The sequence below is a fragment of the Podarcis filfolensis genome (assembly GCF_964270895.1).
Source record: "Podarcis filfolensis genome assembly, chromosome: 1".
Taxonomy (NCBI): domain Eukaryota; kingdom Metazoa; phylum Chordata; class Lepidosauria; order Squamata; family Lacertidae; genus Podarcis; species Podarcis filfolensis.
Genome location: NC_139604.1, coordinates 127,512,944 through 127,537,082, shown reverse-complemented (window position 1 = coordinate 127,537,082; position 24,139 = coordinate 127,512,944). Strand labels below are relative to the sequence as shown.

The window sequence follows — 24,139 nt, the reverse complement described above, 5'->3', positions numbered from 1 at the left end:
AATGGTGCCCGCCGAGTCACCAAGTCCACAGGCTTCAGCGCCTGTGGTTTCTGAGGGTCCCCGCGTCGCCGCCGCGGCAGGACCCGTCCCCCACTGAGCAGATTCCCTCCGGAGCTCGGAGGGAATCCGCCATTAGTCGATTGCGCTAACCCGGAAGTCCCCAAGCAGTAGGATTTTATACCTGTGTGCATCTCCTTGTGTGAGACCTTTGACGTATTGAAGGACTGAAGGGGCCATCCTTGTGACTGTGTCATGGTGACGCTTTCTTAGTCTTACAACAATTTCACTGGACGTTTAAAGGAACATTAGCAAACATTACAAAGATAATCATCCCTACTGGTTAATGTCAGCATAATCATTGCCAGTGACCTCCCGTTTCCTCTCCCAACCCCAAAGAGGCAAGCTTTTAAAATAAACACAGACGTACGGATGTGCGAGATAGGTCTGTTCTTATTACAGATGCTTTGAACTGATTATCGGTGCTTTTAAAATTCAAAATAGGTGAATAAAAACAAATTTACATTAAAAAATCAAAAATAATAAGCACACACAAAAAAATATTATTTCAATTGAGGAGGGGAGGCATCATTTAAAACTGCTTAAAGTAACTGTCATCAAAATAACCCCAAAATGGAATCCAGATTCCAATATATACCTTTAATTCCCCCCTCCCCCCAAAAACCTTTGCTCTCATTGCTAGATCTGTGGGTAGTGCTCATGTATCATGAACATCTTCTCTCTCTCCCCCCCCCCCCCTCTCTCTCTCTCTCTCTGTGTGTGTGTGTGTGTGTGTTGTGCTGGTATAGCTGTTTTGGGGCAGACTTCGCTTGCTCCTTTATAAGTGTCTCCAATGCCTATTACACATCAATTATTGAGGTGATTAATGAGTGAAACATCCAGGAGGGTCTCTTTTGGTGTTACCTAGCCATATAATCACTCTGATGTTCTTTCTTGTGGGAGATGAGTAATATCTGAAGAATTGTTTGCAGGATTGAACTTTTTTGATTGCATGCTTGAATTATTATGTAGTTGGGACATGAAAGTGTTAGTGAGCAGAAATTACCGCTTTCTTATTCTTCGTTTGCCTTCGTTTGTTTCTTCAAGCCATCCATGCCCATTACTTAAACTGTGTGCCTTGGAGGAACGGTGATTAATATGACTTTTATTAAATAGCTGTAAATCTCCTTGCGCCTGTGAGGTACATATGTGTGTGCGGTTTTTATGTACATTGTGTATATATGTATGCCTGTGTGTGTAAGTTTTATGTGCTATGAAAACAGTACTGTTCCTTGCTGTAGTTATGACACAGAGAGTTTTAGGCTTAAGTTTCTCAGGCTCCTTCATCTATGCTGTGTCTTTCAACTTAAGAGTAAAAGAACAAGCTCTGGAAATCTGTTCATGCCAATGTTTATCTTGGAAACCTAAGACACTGCCATCTAGGGAGTCAGACCATTGGTCTCTCTACCCTGGTGTTGTCACTGGCTGGTGGCATCTCTCCAGGGTTTCAGGTAGTCCTCAGCTCAACCTGACTGAAGCTGGGACATTTCCCTGGAAAGCATAGAGTCAGAGAATCTTAGAGTTGGAAGGGATCCCAGGGGTGATCTAGTCCAAACCCCTGTAACACAGGAATCTCAACAAAAGCATCCAGGACCGATGGCCACCCAACCTCTGCTTAAACACCTCCAAGGAAGGAGAGTCCACCATCTCACATGGGAATCTGTTCCACTGCTGAACAGCTCTTACTGTCAGAAAGCTCTTCCTGATGTTTGGTTGGATACCTGGAATTTGGTGTCTCATTGATGCACTGGCTCCCAGTGGAGTACAGGATCAGGTTTAAGGTGCTGGTTTTAACCTTTGAAGCCCTATATGGCCTAGGACCCTCATACCTATGGGACCGCCTCTCCTGGTATGTCCCACGGAGGACCTTATGGTCTTCAAACAAAAACATCTTGGAGGTCCTGGGCCACAGGGAGACTAGGGCCCTGCAGGACTTGACATCTTTCCGCAGGGCCTGCAAGACAGAGCTGTTCCACAAGGCCTTTGGCCAAGGCACAGTCTGACCCCCTCCTTTGGTAATCCTCACCAGAACTCTAGCCCAACGGTTGCCATTAATTTGATTTGAATTGATTTTAGAATGAATTGATTTTAGAATCCTGTGTTACTTTTATTGTTGTTAGCTGCTCTGAGCCCAGCTTCGGCTGGGGAGGGTGCGATATAAATAAAATTATATTATTATTATTATTATTATTATTATTGGCACTGGGCTTTGCTGCATGCCAACCTGCCATGTTAGCAAAGAGTGTGTGGGATGAGAAGGAGACATGGGGACCCGTGCAAAAGACCTTGGGCCCAGTCTCTCTAGGCAACCCCATAGAAAAGCCCCTGTCAGGATGTTGGAGGGACTCGCATCGTTTGGGACTATTTGCTACAGAGAAAAGGCAAGTAAGAGTTGATGCGATAGAAGTTTATGAAATTATGCAAGGCAGAGGATAGAGAAAAGTTTCTTTCTCTCATAACACCAGGACTTGTGGACACCCAATGAAGCCGAGTGTTAGAAGATTCAAGACACGTAAAAGAAAGGACTTCTTTTGCACAGCGCAAAGCTGAACTATGGAACTCTTTCCCACAGGAGGCAGTGGTGGCTACCAACAAAGATGGCTTTGAAAGAGGATTCATGGAGAGGCTATCCATGGCTACTAGCCATGATGTTGTACTCTGCCTCTACAGTTGGAGGCAGCTAAGCTTCTGAACGTTAGCTGCTGTAAACTATAGGAGGCCGGAGGGCTCCTGTGATCAAATCCAGCTTGTGGGCTTCCACTCAGGGTATCTGACTGGCCACTGTGAGAACAGGATGGGGAGCTAGATGGGCACTGACCTTATCCAACAGGACTCTTCTTACTGTCTTACGAATGTGAAATAATAATAATAATAATAAATAATAATAAATTTTTATTTATATCCCACCCTCCCCAGCTGAAGCCAGGCTCAGAGTGGCTAACAACAATAAAAGTAGCTTTGTTACTGAGGTTATGGGCTCCTCTCTAGCATAGTTGATGTACCATATGAAATCATGCTTCCACAAAGCAGTGCGGTCCAGTTTTTGTTGTACAAAACATTATTTGATTTTTATTTTTATTATTATTATTATTATTATTATTATTATTATTATTATTATTAAGACATTTTGTGGAGTGAGGCGTGGAAAGTGAGAAAATGCTGAATTTGAAGAATAATGTAATAAACCCCAAACATGACGTTGCTTCACTTTAAGAAAAGAAAGAAAAGAAAAAAGAAAAAGCCAAATACGGAAGTAGTTATTCCTGAAAATTTAATGATGCTTCTATCGATGTGGTGCATTGCCTCTGCAGTTTTGCAGTGATTTATTTATATTTCATGAGCCTGCAATTTCTACTTTTGGGTAAAAGGAGCGACTTGCCAGTGGCCATGGCTAATGTGTTTACAAAAGGCATGTCCCATTGTCTGCAATGTTATTTCTTAGAGCAATTCAGAGGCTAAATTGAATTGGTTCGCCTTTTGAGGCATACAACTCATTTGGCCACCAAGGAGTCCTGCCCCCCTCCCAACTATTCTATACTACTTTCATCTGGCACCATGTATTAAAACTCACGGCACCACAGTCCTGGCTTGGGCAGCTACTTGTGATAAATCCCCAGAGTCCTGCTGTGTTTCATCAGAGCAGTGTTTGCTTGATTTAGCATGTGGTAATTTGCTCTGCCACTAGGTACGGCCTTCGCTATTCTCCAGACCTTTTGGACCACAGTTCACAGCAACAGTGTGAGTGGTGAGGGATGGTGGGAGTTGTAGTCCACCACAGCCAGCATAGCCAGTGGACAGGGATGGTTGTTTATTTCATTTATTCAATACCCACCCGGCTGTTCCTCCCTAAGGAGCCCAGGAGTGGCGAGCAACAAAGCAGCCAAACAATACAATGAAAAACAAACGAAATAAACATTAAGAAATAAATATTTGGTTTTTTATTATTAGTTAAGAACAAGTGATGCAGTTTCTTTCGAAGAGGCTAAGGGTCAGCGTCAACAGGGACAGGCTTTCCATAACAGAGGGTGATGCTGCAGAACATTACCAGCAAGCACAAAATGTGTTTGTCCGCTGGCTGCTGCGGAGCTTATTGATTCTTTCTCCTTCGAAGGGTGAGCTTCGTTCTAAGCGGGGGGTGGATTTGAACTTGGAACTCTCCGGCCAAAGCCCCACCCTTTGGTGCTCGCCACCTTGGCTCTTCATTCTCAGTTGAAAATGAAACCTAGAGACTTCATTTTATTTATATATACATATATAGGTAAAGGTAAAGGGACCCCTGACCATTAGGTCCAGTCGTGGCCGACTCTGGGGTTGCGGCGCTCATCTCACTTTATTGGCCGAGGGAGCCGGCGTACAGCTTCCGGGTCATGTGGCCAGCATGACTAAGCCACTTCTGGCGAACCAGAGCAGTGCACGGAAACGCCGTTTACCTTCCCACCAGAGCGCTACCTATTTATCTACTTGCACTTGATGTGCTTTCAAACTGCTAGGTTGGCAGGAGCTGGGACTGAGCAACAGAAGCGGCCTCCGTCACGGGGATTCGAACCACCGACCTTCTGATTGGCAAGTCCTAGGCTCTGTGGTTTAACCCACAGCACCACCTGCGTCCCTATATACATAGATACATACATATATATTTACAGTAAAAGGTAAAGGGACCCCTGACCGTTAGGTCCAGTCGCGGACAACTCTTGGGTTGCGGCATTCATCTCGCTTTAGTGGCCGAGGGAGCCGGCGTACAGCTTCCGGGTCACAGTAGCTGTCTTTATTTACCAACAGAGTATCCAAATGCATGCTTGAGTATTAACGATGGCTAGGTTTCTCCCCGCTTCTCTAAACAATAAAATAGAACCAGCCCTTTTCGTTCTACTGACTGCATTGTTTAGTTCATAGCCTCCTTACGGTTTCTCATAATTATAACTGGCATATATCCATTCACGGTTTGATTTGTATTTTGGAGAGGGATTCGAAGAAGGAGAGGCCCATATAAGGCGATGTCATTGAATGCAGAAGCATAAAACTTAACAACCAGGCACATTCTCTGCTAATGTAGCCTTGTGCTGGTATCTCAAGTGCAATCTCGAAATGGGAGGTTCGTTCTTTTCTTAGCAGAAATCATACATATGTTTCTACTTGCCTAGTTCTCTCCCCCCCCCCATTCAGCCCACCCTCTTTCGTGTCAGTATAAAAAAAGATGAATGAGGCATTAAGGAGAAATGCAAGCTTGCAAGTCATATTTTATTATAAATGCATGTAAAAAGATGTATTGAAGTGTGTGTCTACTACAGCAGATCTCAAAGTGTGGTCCTAGGGCTCTGGAGATTAGGGCCAATCTGTGTTGCAAATTTAAAACAGATCAACTATCATAGAATCATAGAATCGCAGAGTTGGAAGGGACCCCCAGGGTCATCTAGTCCAACCCCCTGCAATGCAGGAATCTCAGCGATAGCATCCATGACAGATGGCCACCCAACTTCTATTCAAAAACTTCCAAGAAAGGAGAGCTCACCACCTTCTGAGGGAGTCCGTTCATGGTGCCCTCCAGTTAGCATAGTATTATGTTTTTCCCCCCCTCCAACACCCTGCTTTTTACATTCTGGGATTATGGGGCATGTTCTAGGTCGTGCACACTCAACTAGAGCCAGGGCCTTTTCACCACTGGCTCCGGCCTGCTGGAACGCTCTGTCTCATGAGACCAGGGCCCTGCAGGATCAGATTTCTTTCCGCAGGGCCTGTGAGACAGAGTTGTTCCTCCTGGCCTTTGGCTTGGAATCAACTTGATCCCCTCCCCCTTTCCTTTTTCCTTCTGAGATGGAACTCCTATTTGGGGACTTCCCTGGCTTTTTTCTGGCCCACGTAGGACCAGTCTGGATAGTTGGCCTTGGTGAAGATTTGACGTTTTCATCCCCAAAAAGTTTTTGATTTGAGTTTCTACTGAAATGAGGCTGAATTTTAATGTTGTATTTTAATCTTGTTTTTAAGTTGTATTTTAATCAATTGTTTTTATACCTGGTGTTAGCTGCCCTGAGCCTGGTCTTGGCTGGGGAGGGCGGGGTATAAATAAAGTATTATTATTATTGTTGCTGTTGCTGTTGCTGTTGCTGTTGTTGTTGTTGTTGTTGTTATTATTATTATTATTATTATTATTATTATGTCATGTGGAATGCTACCCAGGCCTCTTTGGCATCAGCCATCGCCCCGTGTGAACTGAGCACATTCTTGCCCACTGCTACCAGTCTTCCCCTGTAGTTGCCAGCTGTCATTAATGGAATTGCAGCTCTGCTCATAATGGAACCCCTATTAAGGTCACCTCTGCACTGTACCTTTAAAGCACGTCACTCTTCCAAAGGATCCTGGGAACTGTAGTTTGTTAAGGGTGCTGGGAATTGCAGCTTGTTGCGGGGTGAGTGACAGTTCCCAGGATTCTTTGGGAGAAGCCTTGTGCTTTAAATATATGGTATGGATGTAGGGATTGGAGGGGGGCGGGGTTCAATGAAGTTCACATTTAAAAGTGAAGCTACCTAATTCACATTTTCTGAAACAAGACGTGACCCAAAACACAATCAGCCTTCAAAGGTCACACTTCAGCCAAGCGGTGTGTTAAAAAATGTGTTTATTAGGACAATGTGCACATACAAATGCATATATTAGTGAAAATAGCATCTATACATGCATTATGTCAGGGAACGTTGCTTTGCAAAAATGTATATATTTTGTGTTATAAGATTTTTAATAACAACTAAGATAACAACACAAGATAAAATGAACGTGTTAAGCAAAATTGTATACAAAGATGTTTATATTTAGATTAGATTGCTGCAACGTGTTATACATGGGGCTACAACTGAAGCTGCATCGGAAACTTCAGCTGGTGCAGAAATCAGTGGCCAGGTTGCTCTCACCTGGGCGAGACGGTTTAAGCATATAACAGCAGTTGTGGCCTGACAACACTGGCTGTCAATTAGTTTCTGGGCCCAGTTCAAAGTGCTGGTGTTGACCCATAAAGTCTTAAATGGCTCAGAACCGCTTGTCCCCATATGAACTGACCTCAACCCTGAAATTATCATCTGATGCTCTTCTTCATGCTTTGGGAATGTCTCTTCTCTGGAAGTGACTTTTGTGTGTGCAGCTGTGGGGGGAAAGAGCCGTTCCGCCTTTGAGAAGCGCATTGTGTCTTTGTGTCCCTGGTAATGAATGCTACGCAGGTGAGTCAGCCTTTTGTGCCAGGGGGCAGGTGCTGATTCTCTAGCAGTTTCTTTTTTTCGGGGGGGGGGGAGATGTGGATGGCATGCTGAAACGCACCCTGGCATTCGTCATGTTTGCAAGCACTCCAGAGTGTGGAGAGCGGAGGAAGGGTTGGGGTTTTTTGAGTGCATGATAAACCATTTCCCCATAACCGTCTGGGAGAAGTAAGCTTCTATTTCCTCCTTAGTGGGAGAGCTAAGAAGTAGAGTTCACTCTCTTGGCTCTGGTGGGAGAGACCAGCTCTGTCAGGAACCTTTTGCCCCTGAGCTGGGCCAGCCGATCATTGTAGGAAAAACTCTTCAGAATTTGGCTCCCCAGTTTTTATTTTCCTCTTCCCTGTCGCTTTCCTCTTGTGTGTCATGCTTTTTAGATTGTACGCCTGCAGGTAGGGACTTTCTTGTTTTGACTGTGTATAGTTAAAGCTATGGTTTTCCCAGTAGTGATGTATGGAAGTGAGAGCTGGACCATAAAGAAGGCTGATTGCCGAAGAATTGATGCCTTTGAATTATGGTGCTGGAGGAGACTCTTGAGAGTCCCATGGACTGCAAGACGATCCACCCTATCCATTCTGAAGGAAATCAGCCCTGTGTGCTCACTGGAAGGACAGATCGTGAAGCTGAGGCTCCAGTACTTCGGCCACCTCATGAGCAGAGAAGACTCCCTGGAAAAGACCCTGATGTTGGGAAAGATGGAGGGCACAAGGAGAAGGGGAGGACAGAGGACGAGATGGTTGGACAGTGCTCTTGAAGCTACCAGCATGAGTCTGACCAAACTGCGGGAGGCAGTGGAAGACAGGAGTGCCTAGTGTGCTTTGGTCCATGGGGTCACGAAGAGTCAGACATGACTGAACGACTAAACAGCAACAACAACAAGCCACTCTGAGAACCTTTTTGGCTGAGGGGTACAAGTGCTCTAAACCAAAAGCCAAGCCATGGACCCCCAACTTCTGAAAATTTCCCTATGGTAGTTTTTGTTATGTGAATTGTGCCACGGACCTCCTGGGTAGGTTATTCGAACCCCCTGGGGTCCGCAAACCACCATTGGGAACCACTGCTCTAAACAATTGATGGATTAATTCATTTTCTTTTATAGCTCCAGAGCAGAATGAAACGTTGGAATGGTTACTGTAGTACAAGGGGTGTGGAACCTTTTCCAGCTTTAAGCGTCACATCCTTTCCTGGGCATCATTCCGGCGGGGCGGGGCGGGGCGGGGCATATGCCTGTGATGGGCGGGGCCAGACGCAAAAGTGGGTGGAGCAACAAATGAAAACATTACCTTTGTACAGTAGGCTAGACTCTTACACATCTCTCTATCCTCCATTCAGGCATTATCAGAGTCCAGGGACACCTGCAGGAATATTCCCGCTTCCTGGGGAAATGGCCAAATTGGACGCTTTCCTCGAGTGCAGGGCTTGCGCTTCCGGTTTCCAGCTTCTGGCATAACATCCAAAGTACAGGCCCATATATTTATTCTGCAAGGGGGGATAACATCTGGAGCTTGAGGCAGCTGAGAGCTATGGACTTCTCTAATTCAAACGGCTGCTGGGAGTCGCTGATGTATCTCCGCTTGCTTCCTGCTTTTGGTGATGAGCGCATGCATAAGCCCTTGGAGACTGTACATAACCAACTTGATTGAATGTGAATGTCTCCTTAGACCAGTACATCAGGCCTAAATAAAAAAGGGCAATCAATAAGAACGTTATAGTAGCTGAATTTACAGAAACGAGATATGAAGCAATATATTTTCCCAAGCAACTTTCGGATGTCTTTTGCAGAGTAGATTTCTTTCGAAAGACAAGTAAGGAGCCCCTGGGAGAACTAAGAGACAGCAGCCGAGGGAGAGTGGCTCAGAGAAGCTGTGCCATGAAGATCCCTAGAAAGCCTACATGTGTGTGTGAGGTGGGATGGGGGAACCCTTTCAACAGCCAATTTTTTTTTTAGTTTTGTACCCTGGCTTTCTTACCCCTTTGTTAAACACTGGCTTCCAGTTAGCTTCAAGGTATCAGTCCTGGTGTTGCTGGCATCTGTCTGTCATGGGAGGCAATGGAGGAGTGTGCCTTTGGAGGTGAAGTCAAACTGTTGGAAGGTTGCTGCAGCCGTAGAGACCAATACAGGAGTGACATGTTTTGTTGCAGCTGGGGCAAATGAAGGCGTCCAGTTGTGCCACTGCAGATGCGCCACGGCAGTTCTCCTCTCTGTGCTCCTCCTAGTGGTCATTCCTCCTCGGCTCACTGCTGTGGATGCACGACCTGACCATCTGTCTCCAGCATTGCGGTCGTCTGCAAGGGATTCCTCACACGTTGTCAGCTTTCACTTCACGTTTGCAGACATCTTTGTAGTGCAGAGTTGGTCTGCCAATGGGCCTGGTGCCTGAAGCCTGGTGCACAGAGACCCAAACACAGTAGCTGCTGGCGGCGTGATGACGCAGGTAGAGCTGTGTTGGTGATCTAGCTTCCCAATGCTACAGGGCACTGCCAGGCACTAAGAGGGAGAAGAAGAAGAAGAAGAAGAAGAAGAAGAAGAAGAAGAAGAAGAAGAAGAAGAGTTTGGATTTGATATCCTGCTTTATCACTACCCGAAGGAGTCTCAAAGCGGCTCGCAATCTCCTTCCCTTCCTCCCCCACAACAAACACTCTGTGAGGTTAGTGAGGCTGAGAGACTTCAAAGAAGTGTGACTAGCCCAAGGTCACCCAGCAGCTGCATGTGGAGGAGCGGGGAAGCAAACCTGGTTCACCAGATTACGAGTCCACCGCTCTTAACCACTACACCACACTGGCTCTAGAAGGGCAATGCCGTGGGGAACCTGATCCAGAAGCAGCGGTAGAGTCCATTTGATGCTTCTGCAGCTGCACCTGCACGTGCTGAGCAGGGATTTGGGGGGTCAGGAATCTGGGTCCTGCTACGTTGGGACTGGGATACCTAAAATATCATCTCACCCCTTATATACCCAGCCGACCACTGTGAGATAACATCACACCGGGATGTCTATTCTGTATGATGTTGGAATCAGGACTTTAGTGTAGTAGCACTTACCTCCTGGAACTCCCTCGTGTTGCCACAATTTCTTCTGTCCTTTCGGTGCCTGTTGGAGACTTTCCTTTTTTCAACCAGTCTTTTAAAGTGGAGATTTTTTTTTATTATCCCAGTCTGAATCTGTGTTGGATTTGGAGCAGTTGTTAAACATATGACATAGTCCTCTGTGTGTATTTCAACGCCAATGTTTTTATTGTTAAATCACTTTGAGTTGTTTCATAGGAAACGATTCATAAACAAAAAGGAAATACGTAAATAAATATGCGAGAGACTCGCACTTAAAAACAAACCAGCAATGAAAAACAGAGGTTATCTATGTAGTTTTAAGAATTCAGTGCCACCTTTCAGGGCAAGGACCTCCCAGGCAGTTTACATACATACAAATCTGCTATATATTTTGCAAAGCTGTTTGTTTGCTATGAATTTGGATATCTCCTAAGATCCTGTTCCTGAGATCAAGAAGCAGGTGTTTCTGTTTAGATACCGTTTTGAATCAAGGCAGTAGACTGAACCTTTAAAAACTGCATTGATTTTAACCACTGATTTCAAAACTGCACTGATTTCCTTTTGTTTCTTCAAATTCCTGAGCTACAAAAATTGTTGGCTGCCTGACATACAGGGAACCAAGACTTATTTTGGATTCCCCTTCTGAAACTTTTTGAGAGAGAAAGAAAGATGAAAGGGGACTTGCGGGTGGCAAGGAACTGGATCAGGGCTACGGAGTGAAGCACCCGGGGTGGGGCAGTCATTTCTGCTGCGCTCACCAAGGATTTCATGTGCCGCCTTTTTCGAAACCTTTTTGGAACTGCACACGAAAACACTGACATGGGTTTCGTAAAGGGCTGTGTGCCTTTTCTAAGCTGTCTGCTGGCAGTAATTGCAGTTTTGGTTTTCATGCACCCAGGTATTTATAGGGTGCCCTTGTTGTGAATGACATTTGGTGGATTTCAAATCTTTCTTTAAAAAATAATAACATTGGATCGTCCCTCGGTGTTAATGGGAGTTCTGAGTTCAGAACTCCTGTGTAGGATACAGCGGTACCGGTTTTTATTTTTCATATTCCGTAGAACCAAAGTACTTCTAAAAGAAAATAAGCATAAAGAAGCCGGAAATATTCCTGTGTAACTTCACCCAGTGCTCTTTTGAAGTCTTGCCTGCCCTTTTGCAAGAACATGAGGGGAAGGCGAGACGCATTCTTACGCCAAGCCCTGTTCTCCTATTTTAGAAGCTTGACGTAACAGTGTAAATCCTTGCACCTTTCTCTCCCCACCCCACCCCCTGTCCGCCCCACTGCGTGTGGTTTATAAAGGTTGAAAGCAGCTCGGCTCTAGATAAAAGCCAGAAAATTAAGGAAGCGGGTTTCCTTAATGGGGATCTGAAAGATTTATGAAAAGAGTCTTTGAAATCACAGACGTTTAAAAGAAGGCATGTGAGAGCTTGAGATTGCTAATGATGATTGACGGGAGTCAAAGGGTTTCCCCCCAGGCAAGGGTGGCATATGGCAGGAGAGTGGGTGCCACTGCCAGTAATGGATGGAGCGAATTACGTCAGGGGTGGGTGACATATGGCGTGTAGCTGGAGGGAGGGCCTCTGAAGGTGCTTTATGTGGCCCTCAGGTGCCCGCTCGGAAATGTTGCCACATCCGTTTAGCAAGAGGGATGTTCTGGATCATGGGGGATAGGGACTTTTCTCAGCTCCATTCCCTGCTGGGAGATCATCTGAGGGCCACATGCCTGAGCTGGGCAGGCAAAGATGGGTTGGGCAATTAAGCAGATATTACTTTTGCATGATAGGCTAATTTCTACACACACTCAGGCACCTTCCAGAGGCATTGCCAGAGTTCATTGTGGGCAAAAAGGCACTCCAGAAGGGTGTGAAGAAACCCCAGCGGGCAAATGTGGCTGCGAGTGTCTCCAAGAGAGAGTTCCGAGGGCCGGATAAAGAGGAGAGCCTCGTTTGGCCTGCCGGGTTGAAGTACCCAACCTTTCCTACTGAGCGGGCCTTTGCCAGCTGGTGGCTTGTTGGGCTGGGCGATATCTGGTGTTCAGGTTCGTGATGCATCGCCAGCTAAACACCGCGATATACTGTTATATCACAATGTCTGAGCTGGTTTTCACCTTTGTAGTACAGTCGTACCTTGGAAGTCGAACGGAATCCGTTCCGGAAGTCCGCTCAACTTCCAAAACATTCGGAAAGCAAAGTGCGGCTTCTGATTCGCTGCAGGAAACTCCTGCAGCCGATCGGAAGCCGTGGAAGCCCCATCGGATGTCCTCCTTCCAAAAAGAGTTTGCAAACTGGAATAGCCACATCAGAGTTTGCGGTGTTCAGGAACCAAAATGTTCGAGAACTAAGCTGTTAGAAAACCAAGGTATGTCTGTATATTATCACCCAGCTCTAGTGGTTTGCAAGGTGGAACAATGCCCACTGACAGCCTTCTATGGGTTCAGTTCGCCCTTTGTGTTTGGTCCCTGTGTGGGACCACAGAAACCAGGACATGGCAGGGGAGGGGGAAGGAAAGACCTGTGGCTTGAGAGGTCACACGTTGTGCAGCCTGTTGTACAAGTAAGGTGGGTGGGTTTTTCAAAACTTTCCAGTTAACCAATTATTAATAAGTCTTCTGTTAAGCCCCTGCTGGAGATGCTCTCTCCCTTTCCTTTCTGGGAGTTAATAATAATAGTAGTAGTAGTAGTAGTAATTTTATTTACACCCCACCTATCTGGCTGTGTTTCCCCAGCCACTCTTTTCTAACCCCCTGCAATGCAGGAATCTCAGCCACATCAAACATGACAGGTGGCCATCCAAGCTCTGCTTAGAAACCTCCAAGGAAGGAGAGCCCTCCTTCTTCGGTGCCTCATCACTCAGGTAGGGTATACTGCTCCTCTTGGCTTAGTGCTTTGTGCAATATCAAAGGAAAGAAAGAGTGTGTCTCTCTCTCCCCCCCAAATTCTTGTATATCTTTAAGTTGAAGCTGAATAGCCCTCACTTTGCAAAAGTGACTCTGAGCGAGATTTCTAGATAAGAACTTGAACGCAAAGCATTACGGGGATGTAAAAATTTTCCATACGGTCTGATCTAGAGCCCTGACTCCTGACCTTTTTGCGCTTGGAGAGAAAACAAAGCCTTTTGTGAAATCTTGGGAAGTTAGGGGAACTTTGAAATATAATGTTGACAGGCAGCTCTGACCTTGGGGAAGCGCTTTCAGTTGACGGACAGTTGTAGCATTGAGTCTTTTCAGATCTCACTAGACCACCAAATCCCAACTTGAAAGACTGGACCCCCTTTTAAAACTCCTTTTCTAGTACCGTATATTCTTCTTCTGAGCCTTCATCATTCTTCTTTGTTGAGTGCGTAAGGAAAAGACAACACAAGACTAATGGTATCATTGGAGAGCGATGCACTTGAGAAGTTAGAATCAGGGGAAACAGCCTTATATTGAGACAGACCATTGGTCCATCTAGTTCATTATTATCTACTCTGACTCGCAGCAGCTCTCTGGGGCTTCAGGCAGCAGGTAGTCCCCTTCCTACTCAAGAGATGTTCAGGATTGAACCTGGGACCTTTTGCATCCTAAGACATGCTCCGCCATTGAACTGCAACCTTTCTCCCGCTAAGCCGGAGCTCTTTCCCAGATTGATGCAGAGTAGAAAGGAAGTGTGGAAGCAGATCCCGATGCAATTGTTTGGGAGAATGAGAAAGGTAAATATGGACACGCCTTTGGCATTGTGTTTAGTTGTAGACAAGCCCTGAATGGCGGAATCTCAAAAAATCATCATGAGTTGCATGGATTTCCTTTCCTTTAGAAAAACCAGTGCCTTGGGCGCAGGGGTGGGGTGTCTTTCTCATACAGCGTGGGTGAAATAAGTAGTTAGCTGTACGGCCCTTGAGAGTCTTAGCAAAACACTCAGATTGAAGGGTAGGCTGCGAGTTCCTCAGTGTGCAGGAAGTTGAGCAATGAACTGGCCTGTTCCTTGAACCAGCGTTCTTTATTCCCCCCCAACTTGCCTTTTGTCAAAGCTGTTTGTCTTGGCATGTGACAGCCCAGAGGCAACTGGTATTAGGAACTGTGTCTCGGATGAACTGGAGGTGATGCATCGGGGGGGGGGGAACCAAGGTAAAGACTTTTGCAACGATCCTTACTCATTTTTAAAAGCTTCCTTCCGCTGCCAACGCTCCCATGCCAGGACGACATAGTGAAAGATTGTGGACATTCCCCCCCACCCCACTTGGGTGCATTAAGTACATCTGTTTGACCAACACGCTAATGGATTTTGAAGTGGTCCTTCTTGCACCTTGGGTAAATTTTGTGTTTAATCTGGCAGTGCGTACATATTGTGCAAGTGCTTGCTTTTCTCATAGAGCATTAGCTCTTTTTAAAACAAATGGCGTGTATTTGGGCCCCATTGGCTCACCCCCAGGAATATAAAAATTGTTTGGATAGGAACAATTCTGGTCTGAGGTGTGATGATGGCAGGCCTGTAGGGAACATTGTAAACTTCCGTAAAGTAGGTCAGGCCATTTCTCCATATAGACCAGCATTGTCTATCTCAGCCTGGGACCGTCAATATGGTTGGACTACAACTCCCATCTGCCCCAGCCAGTATGGTCAGTGGTCAGGGATGATGGGAGTTGTAGTTCAGAACATCTTGAAAGTACCACATTGGCAAAGGCTGGTCTGCACTGACTGCCATCATCTCTCCAGGGTTTTAGGCAGAGGGCTTTACTGTCAATTTTACCATGATATGCCAGGGATTGAACTCAGAAAGCACGTGCTCTACACTGAACTATGAGCTGACCTTGAAAGGCATGTTGTGATGAGTTGTTGGCGTCCGTCCATCTCGGGAGACAATGGAGGAGTGTGCCTTTGGGGATGAAGTCAAACTCATAGTGTTGGAAGGTCGCAGTGCCCACTGTGGGTGTAGAGACAGATGCGGGAGAGACATGTTTTGTTGCAGTTGGGGCAGATGGAGGTGTCCGGCTGTGCAGAAGCTAATTCATTTGCCCAGGAGCTTGCCATTACTGATTTTTGGTAGAAATAGGCCCTGTCCTATCGTTGCTGTACCATCATTTCTGTTTTTATAGGCAGCTGACCCAGAACAACTGCTGAGTATTAAAGCTGTATTGCTTTAACATGTACTCTAATGTTATCCGAGAGGGTAGAACAAACATTTGAAATAATCTTCCCGAAGCCTATTTGCGATGTCTCGAACACAGTTAAGTTGCCATCCAAATATTTAGGTTGAGCAGAGAAAGTCATTGCAGTCCCAGTGCAGGAGACATTAGCCATACCTTTAATTCACATTCCTTGCTGAATCACCAGCTCTTGCAACTTCTGGGCTGGGAGTGGAGGAGTAGAAGAGGCTCCCCCCCCACCTCAGTGTGAGTGGTCGCTCCATTTTTCAGTTAAGAAGGGGACATAGGGACACAGGAAACCGCCTTATTCTGAGTCAGACCATTGGTTCACCTAGTTCAGGGGTTGGCAACCTAAGGCCCTGGGGCCGAATGTGGCCCAATTTCCTTCTCAATCCGGCCCATGGACGGTCCGGGAATCAGTGTGTTTTTACATGAGTAGAATGTGTCCTTTTATTTAAAGTGCATCTCTGGGATATTTGTGGGGCCTGCCTGGTATTTTTCAATGAGTAGAATGTGTGCTTTTATTTAAAATGCATCTCTGGGTTATTTGTGGGACATAGGAATTCATTTTTTCTTCTTCAAAATATAGTCCAGCCTACCACATGGTCTGAGGGACGGTGGACCAGCCCACGGCTGAAAAAGCTTGCTGATCCCTGACCTAGTTCACTGTTGTCTGCTCTGACTGGCAGCAGCTCTCCAGGGTTTCAGGCGTAGAAATCCTCCCTAGCCCTACCTTTCAGCAGCTTTCACTACCATTGATCATGGTATACAGTGGTACCTCGGGTTACAGACGCTTCAGGTCACAGACGTTTCAGGTTACAGACTCCGCTAACCGAGAAATATTACCTCGGGTTAAGAACTTTGCTTCAGGATGAGAACAGAAATTGGGCAGCAGCGGCGCAGCGGCAACAGGAGGCCCCATTGGCTGAAGTGGTGCTTCAGGTTAAGAACAGTTTCAGGTTGAGAACAGACCTCCAGAACAAATTAAGTTCTTAACCCGAGGTACCACTGTATTATTATTATTATTATTATTATTATTATTATTATTATTTATTTCCTGTGCCACAAATGACTAATGAATGGGCAGTAAACATTTTTGTCAGCTAGTAATGCCTGTGTATGCTTGCAATCCTGTATGCATGTGTAAATATGGGCCTTCTCTTCTTCCCAGAAGGGCAGAGCAGCTGTCTGTTTAAAAAGCGGTCTCTGGAACCTTTTGCCAGCCACACTCTGGCAGCCCCATCGCTGCTAAGGGTTTGGAAAGCCCTGCTAAGGGTTTGGAAAGCCCCAGCCAGTGCGGTGTAGTGGTTAAGAGCGGTAGTCTCGTAATCTGGTGAACCGGGTTCGCTTCCCCGCTCCTCCACATGCAGCTGCTGGGTGACCTTGGCCAGTCACACTTCTCTGAAGTCTCTCAGCCCCACTCACCTCACAGAGTGTTTGTTGTGGGGGAGGAAGGGAAAGGAGATTGTTAGCCGCTTTGAGACTCCTTAAAGGGAGTGAAAGGCGGGATATCAAATCCAAACTCTTCTTCTTCTGTTCTCCCCCCCCAACTACTTTTTCTTAAAGCTGCATTCTGCAGATTTTTATTGTGTTTTTGGGGTGTGTGGGCTGTTCATTGGCCTTTTTCTATAGGCTTTTAATGAATTTATTGCTGGGGTGTATTGTATTTTAGTTGCGAGCTGCCTTGGGCGGGTTAGTATCCTTATCCCCTGAAAGCTGGCATAAGAATATAAAAAAATAAAGGAAGTTTTGTCAAGCATTCCTCCCAGCACCCCCAATCACTGTCCACTTACTTGGCTGTGGGGCAAAGCACACCTGTTAGATGTTATCCTACTTCTCTGCAGGCTCTACAGGCATAAGGAACTCTGCCCTTTATGGAAAAATGTCACTCTGCCAAAGGAAGCAAGGCTACACCTGTCGCGGTCACTTCCTATTGTCCAAAGAGGACCTATTTATATCCTTGGCGTGCTGGAGAGGGGAAAGGGTGCGGGGGGGGGGCACAGAAAGACCCAGTTGTAGCATGCCTGCCTCCCCCTCTGTCCCTCTCTCAATTTCAGGCTTGCAAAATGATTGCTGCAACAAGATTTCTGGCAGAGAAGTGTGCATTGATGTTGGACAGGCTGGGACAGTTTAGCCAACAATGTCTTTGTAGTTATTTGTCCTGGTCTTCAGCACTGGCATGTAGCCTGAGCGAAATGTACTGCAGTGTTGCTCAAACAGGGCTTTGCTGCTGCTAGACAACGGGGGGTGGGGGGAAATCCGTAACCTTTCATTCTCTTTCCCTTGGATCCCACACCTGCAGACCCGACATTTCAGCCACGTATCTGCAGTGTGGCAGGCGGTGGTCGGTGGGAAGGTGCAAGTATTTCCCTCCGACTATCTCCTCACAATCTCTTGGCCCTTGTTTCCCAGCACTTTTCTTCCGTGACCTTTTCCTCCTCGGCTTTCTATGGCTGCTTTATTGGCTGAGGGAGCCGGCGTACAGCTTCCGGGTCATGTGGCCAGCATGACTAAGCCGCTTCTGGCGAACCAGAGCAGCGCACGGAAACCCAGTTTACCTTCCTGCTGGAGTGGTACCCTATTTATCTACTTGCACTTTGGCGTGCTTTTGAACTGCTAGGTGGGCAGGAGCTGGGACCGAGCAACGGGAGCTCACCCCGTCGCGGGGATTCGAACCACCGACCTTCTGATCGGCAAGTCCTAGGCCATGTGGTTTAACCCAATGCAATTGCCTTGCCCCAGGATTTTTAGGTCAACGCGGTAGCTTGGAATGGTTGTTGGTTCATTCATTCCAGGGGTCAGCAACCTTTTTCAGCCGTGGGCTGGTCCACCGTCCCTCAGACCATGTGGGGGGCCGGACTATATTTTGAAAAATAAAAATAAAAATGAACGAATTCCTGTGCCCCACAAATAACCCAGAGGTGCATTTCAAATAAAAACACACCTTCTACTCATTGGAAAACACCAGGCAGGTCCCACAAATGACCCAGAGATGCATTTTAAATAAAAGGACACATTCTACTCATGTAAAAACAAACTGTCCGTGGGCCGGATTGAAAAGGCAGATTGAGAAGCCTTAGGTTGCCTGCCCCTGATTCATTCATTCATTCCATTTATGGCTCGCCACCCATAAAATATCTCAAAGCAATTTCACAATAAAAGCATCAGCAATGAAAAAAAATCACAGCATTTAATATATAAAAAAAATTCTGTGTTGGCATCTGTCTGTCTTTGGAAACAATGGAGGATTGCGCCTATGGGGGTGACGTAAAACTGTTGGAAGGTTGCAGCACCTGATGTGGCTGTAGAGTCCGATATGGGAGAGACATGTTCTGTTGCAGCTGAGGGCGTCCGGTGCTGCTGCTGCAGATGCACCATGGCGTTTCTTCTCTCTGTGCTCCTCCCAGCGGTAATTCCTCCTCTGGTCACTCCTGTGGATGCACAACCTGTCTGTCTCTCTCCAGGCGCTGCGATCGTCCGCAGGGATGTTGCCAGCCTTCATACATCACATTTGCAGACAGCTTCATAAAGCAGAGTTGGACTGCCAACGTGCCTGGTACCTGAAGCCAACTTCCCGTAGAGCACGTCTTTGGATGCTGACGTCCAATATAAAAACAATTTTTAGAAGGTGTGGTCAAGGAGCAGACACCTTAACTGTGATCCTAAGTTTGGATGATCCACTGTGATAGGGGTTGGCTTAGCTCTCCTCCCACTCTGACCTATTAAGCCTGGAGAAAAGCCTAGTTGGTACAAGCTGTTCCTCCTTGCGTGCCAACCTGCTTGTGTGGTCATGGTAAACTCAGTGGCAGAGCTTCATGCTCTGGCACTGGGGGGCGGAGAGCAGGCATTGGCGGGGCTGGTGTGCGTCCCGGGGGTGTGGCACGCTGCCCACAGGGGCGTGGTGCGCATCCTGGGGGCGTGGCACGATGCCTGTGGGGGCGGGGCGCCCAGCGCGGGCGGGGGGGCTGCTGCGATGGCACCCCACCAGGATTGCGCTGCCGGGGGCGGTGCGTTCCCCCCCCACTCCTCTTCCTCCGCCAGTGGGTAAACTCCATTCTGGCTTACCATGATGTGTGAACCAAGCCAGTATTGTCTACACTGACTGTCAGCGGCTCTGTAGGCCTTTCCCAGACCTAAATGCCATTCCTCCACCAACCTTTTTTCCTTTCCTTTAAAAAATAAATAAATCCGAAGTTTAGCAATGATTTGCAAACTGTGCAAAACCACTTGGTTTCCATACATTCGTCCTAAGCTCTGTGTGGAGATTTCCTTTGCAAAACAGGGATTTCTGACCTGCCCAGCGTTGGTTATCTCATCTCACCCCTCAACCCCCAGGCCAAAGTGGCTGTTGTTGTTGCTGCTGCTGCCTTCGTTTGTAATAGCCTGAGTACACGTATTCACGTATTTCTAGAAGTTTTGCTTCCTTCTGAAAATCCAGTCCAACTCGCTTGTTCTGACCTTCATTTAAAACTAGTCGTTGTCGTTCATTTCCTAACCTTGTAGATCAGGGGTGAGGAGCATTTTGTTATATGGTTGGGTCAGCCTTTGCGAAATCAGCCACTTTGCCTGCTTGTCTATTGCGCATAACAGCCTCTAAGGGAAGAGGAGCTTGCCATCACTCCAGCGCAGCCTCACAGTCAATCACAATGTGGTCTGTGCTTGTTTCTTTAGACTGCACACCCTGGGATGCTCCCTCTTCATTTATTAATTCATTTATTTAAACTACATTTAATTCCCACTTTTCTACATGTTGCATTCAGGGTGGCTGGCAAGGGTAAGTGTTCGGAGGAAGTAATGATTCTGAACACCAGTTGCTGGAAATTGCAGGAGGGGAGAGTTGCTCTTGGTTTCCCAATGGAGCCTCTGGTTGACCACTGTGAGAATAGGATGCTGGACTAACTAGATGGACCATTGGCTGGATCCACCAGGCTCTTATGTTCTTAACGGTGTGTGGACAGCCCAGTATAAATCTACCACCATGACAATACTTAATGCACCAATGACATGTTGCAGAATTTGTTTTATTTTATTAAATTAGTATTCTGCCCTATACCTGTAGATCTCAGGGTGGTTCAGAGCATAAAATCGCAATATTAAAAAACCAGAAAATACATAATAAAAACAAAAACAACCCAATAATCCCCCCTTCCATGACATATTTTAAAAGGGCATTGGATGTCCATCAGCCAAAGACTAGGTGAAAGAGGAACATTTTTGCCTCCCTGGGGACTCATTGCAGAAAAGGCACATTATCATGTTGCAGGAGGGCCTCAGCAGATGATCTCAGGGTCCAAGTAGGTTCATATGGAGGTATTATGGTCCTGAGCCATTTAAAGCTTTATAGGTCAAAAACAAGCACTTTGAATTGGGCCCGGAAACGAATTGGTAGCCAGTGCAGTCGGACTAGGATCAGTGTAATGTGCTTAAACCATCTTGCCCCTGTGAGCAACCTGGCCGCTGAATTCTGCACTAGCTGAAGTTTTCAGAATGCACCCACGAAAAAGCCCCCATTTCGAAGGGCCCTAAAGAGCAGGAAACAAATGCAGGAACGCTCAGCGGCAACTATGTGAGGCTGAAGTGGCATTTCCCCACCCCTCTTTCTTTCTTTCTAAAAAATAAATAGAGCACCAGTTTCTGCATTCATCTGTTTTCTCTCTTTCAGCTGTGAAAGCTGCGTGGAGCTGCTGTTTGTCCGAGGGGCTGGGAACTGCCAAGAGTGTGACACCCCTTTGCGGAAGAGCAACTTCAGAGTGCAGCTCTTTGAGGACCCAGCTGTTGACAAGGAGGTGGAAATCAGGAAGAAGGTGTTGAAAATGTTAGTGTCACAAAGCCCCAAATAAGGGAGGCCGCCTCCATTGCCCCGCCCGTCAAGGCCAGATTCCCTTTGGTTGTGCTTGTGGAAGGGTGTCTGTTTAAACTGTTTGCCCAGTTGATCTCCAGAGATACAAACCGAATATAAGAAAGGCATCTTTCGGTGGAGACAGACCAAATGGAGATTTTGATGGTTGCCAGTGATCTCATCACCTGCTTGTTTCAGAGAATATAGTTAAATTGCACGTATGGTTGATGACTGCATACAACGACCCTCTCAGTTCTTTAAACGGGGCTGAGAACTTTTACCCTATGGGTTGGAAGATTTAAAAGCTTGATTGTTAACATTCAAACTTAGAGGAACCCCTAATGCCAATAATTAATTTCCAGATATTTGTGTTTTAACAAGTGCTTATGAAACAGCTTTTTAAAAATATAATAGACATCAGTTCTAACTGCATGGTTGGCCCTCCAGATGTTTGAGGTTACAATTCCCACCAGCTGGCAGCAGTCCAGAACATCTGGAAAAGGCTTCTCTAAGCTTATCTTACACTCGAAATCACAGTTGTCTTAGTGGTGCCATACTGCCCTTCGGATCTCGATCCTTGCTGTGCTTTGTGGTCTTTCAGGAAAAATATTTTCACTAGCTTCTAAACTGGCTGTGTTCTGTCTCTACAGTCAGTGGCACTTTATCTCTGAATTCCAGCTACTGGGAATCACAGGTAGAGAGAGTTCTTTCACACTTGGGCCCTTCTTGCTGGTTTCCCATGCGTCTCGCATGTGACTGGCCACTGTGAGAACAGGATGCTGGACCTACTGGGCCTTTGGCCTGATCCTGAAATTGCTCAAGAGCTCAGTTCAAATGCGCCCAGGGCGCTTGGACCCTCAGATAGAACGGTGAAGCATCAGGCGTTGTCATCTTGGCACGATTGCATGCAAGCATAATGCTGATTTCATTTCATCTTCTCTCATAGATACAACAAAAGAGAGGATGACTTCCGCAGTCTAACGGAGTATAATGATTTCCTAGAAGAAGTTGAAGAAATTGGTAAGTCCTAATGCTTGCATATTTGATGCATGGTGTGCTTTCGTCTCTCGCAGGCCCTGCAGAATATTAAAGCTGAATCTCTTCCGTCGGGTCTCTGTCTTGGTACCCAATAGTTATCTAATTACTATCTCCTTACATTTTTTAATCGGAAACTCTTCAACTGGAGCGCCGTGTCTTGTCTCTGGCTGTCAGGGTTGCAGGGAGTGGGTGCGAGATGCAGGGAGCAAATTCACCCAAAGAAAACGCTTTGTCAAGGCGCTAGGGATGCTGAAGAAACAGAGAGGGTGGGGAGATCAAATAAAAAAGAAAGGGGGATCTGTGCTTCCATTGGCTTTGTTTACTGTGACACAAGCCATATGGCCCCTTTTTCATCCTCTCACTTCTTCAAGTACAGTAGCTTGGAGCGCTTTGAAGCATTTGACCTTGCATACCACTTTGGGAACGGGTTTTTTATGGTGCTAATGTAGAGCGAGGGAGGCTTAAGAGCAGGGCCGGATCTCTCTCTCTCTCTCTTTCTCTCTCTCTCTCTCTCTGCTTGGATTTCAGGTCTACAGATGCCATTGCCCGAGGGCTCTGTAGCTTTGGTGGGGAGCTCTTACTTTTTTTTGGGTAGGGCAAGAGAGTGGCAGATGAGTTGAATATGTTGGCGAGAGAAGAGAAATCAGCCACCCCAGAGGGTTGCCGGGCAGATTATTTGGGGAGGTGGTGGGCAAGTGAGGTGAAAGAGTTGGGTTATCACAATGGTAGAGTTGGAAGGGACCCCTTCAAATACTCCACCCCCCTGCATCGCAGGAACCTTTTGCCCAACGTGGGACTTGAACCATCAACCCTGAGATTAAGTGTCTCATACTCTACCAGCTGAGCTATCCAAGGATATAGTTACATAATGCGGGAGTGGGCAATAGTGGCTGCTTCCAGGTAGTGGAGCTCCCTTTCGAAGGAGGCTTGACTGATGTCCCCTCTGCTTTCCTTTCATCAGCAGGCAAATACTTTTTTGTTTAGACAGGCCTTTGGCCACTAATTGGCTGTTGCGGAAGGGTATTTTAATAGTGGGTGTTATACATTTTCTTGCCCTTTTGCTGTGCTTTTAAAGTTGTTGTTTTTTAAAATTCAGTGCTACTTTTAGTATGGTAACTTTTTTATTTTTTGTAATTGATTGTTTTTATTTATTTATTTGATGTGTCTGTTTTTAATTTATGTCGTGAGCCTCCATGTGTCCTGCATTGGGGAAACGTGGGGTTTAAAACAAACAAACAAGCCAACAAGCCAACAAACAAACCAACAAACTCAAATAGACCCAGGGTTTGAAATGAAATTTCCATTGTGCAGAAAATGAGAACAGACAGGAGTGTTCCTTATAATGCATTTATTTATTTATATAGAACCATCCATGTGTCTGGTGCATTACATTTGCTTTCTGTCCCAGGGTCAGTGATTTGGGTGTTGCTGGTTTTTTTAAATGTTGAATCGATTCTCCACCATGCAGATTAGACTAATTTGCATAGGGTAATTTGCAACAGAAAATTGTCAGATTGCACTGGAATTTTTTTCCTGATGTCCCAGGGAGTGAATTAATTTAGTTTGTTTATTCTAATGTTAAGAGCTATTCGATGGTGGAACAGACAGAAAGTGCTGGACTGTCCCTCGCTGGAGGTTTCTAAACAGCAGGTGGAGGGTCATCTGTTGGGGATTTTTTAGCGTGATTCCTCCATTGCAAGGGGGTTAGACTAGATGACCCTTGGGTCCCTTCCAGCTCTACAATTATATGATTCTACTTGTATGTTGTGGACTGCCAAACTTGTCCCTTGCTGTATT

At 46.2% G+C, this 24,139-nt stretch overlaps 1 protein-coding gene across 1 annotated transcript in view; it reads left to right on the top strand.

Moving 5' to 3' along the window:
• MNAT1 (MNAT1 component of CDK activating kinase) overlaps window positions 1-24,139 on the top strand; it is a 136,723-nt gene that overhangs the window by 13,327 nt on the left and 99,257 nt on the right. Inside the window, exons 2-3 of the mRNA XM_083619427.1 lie at window positions 21,128-21,280; window positions 22,251-22,324. Coding sequence (XP_083475553.1) covers window positions 21,128-21,280; window positions 22,251-22,324 — 227 coding nt within the window. The remainder of the gene's footprint in view (window positions 1-21,127; window positions 21,281-22,250; window positions 22,325-24,139) is intronic.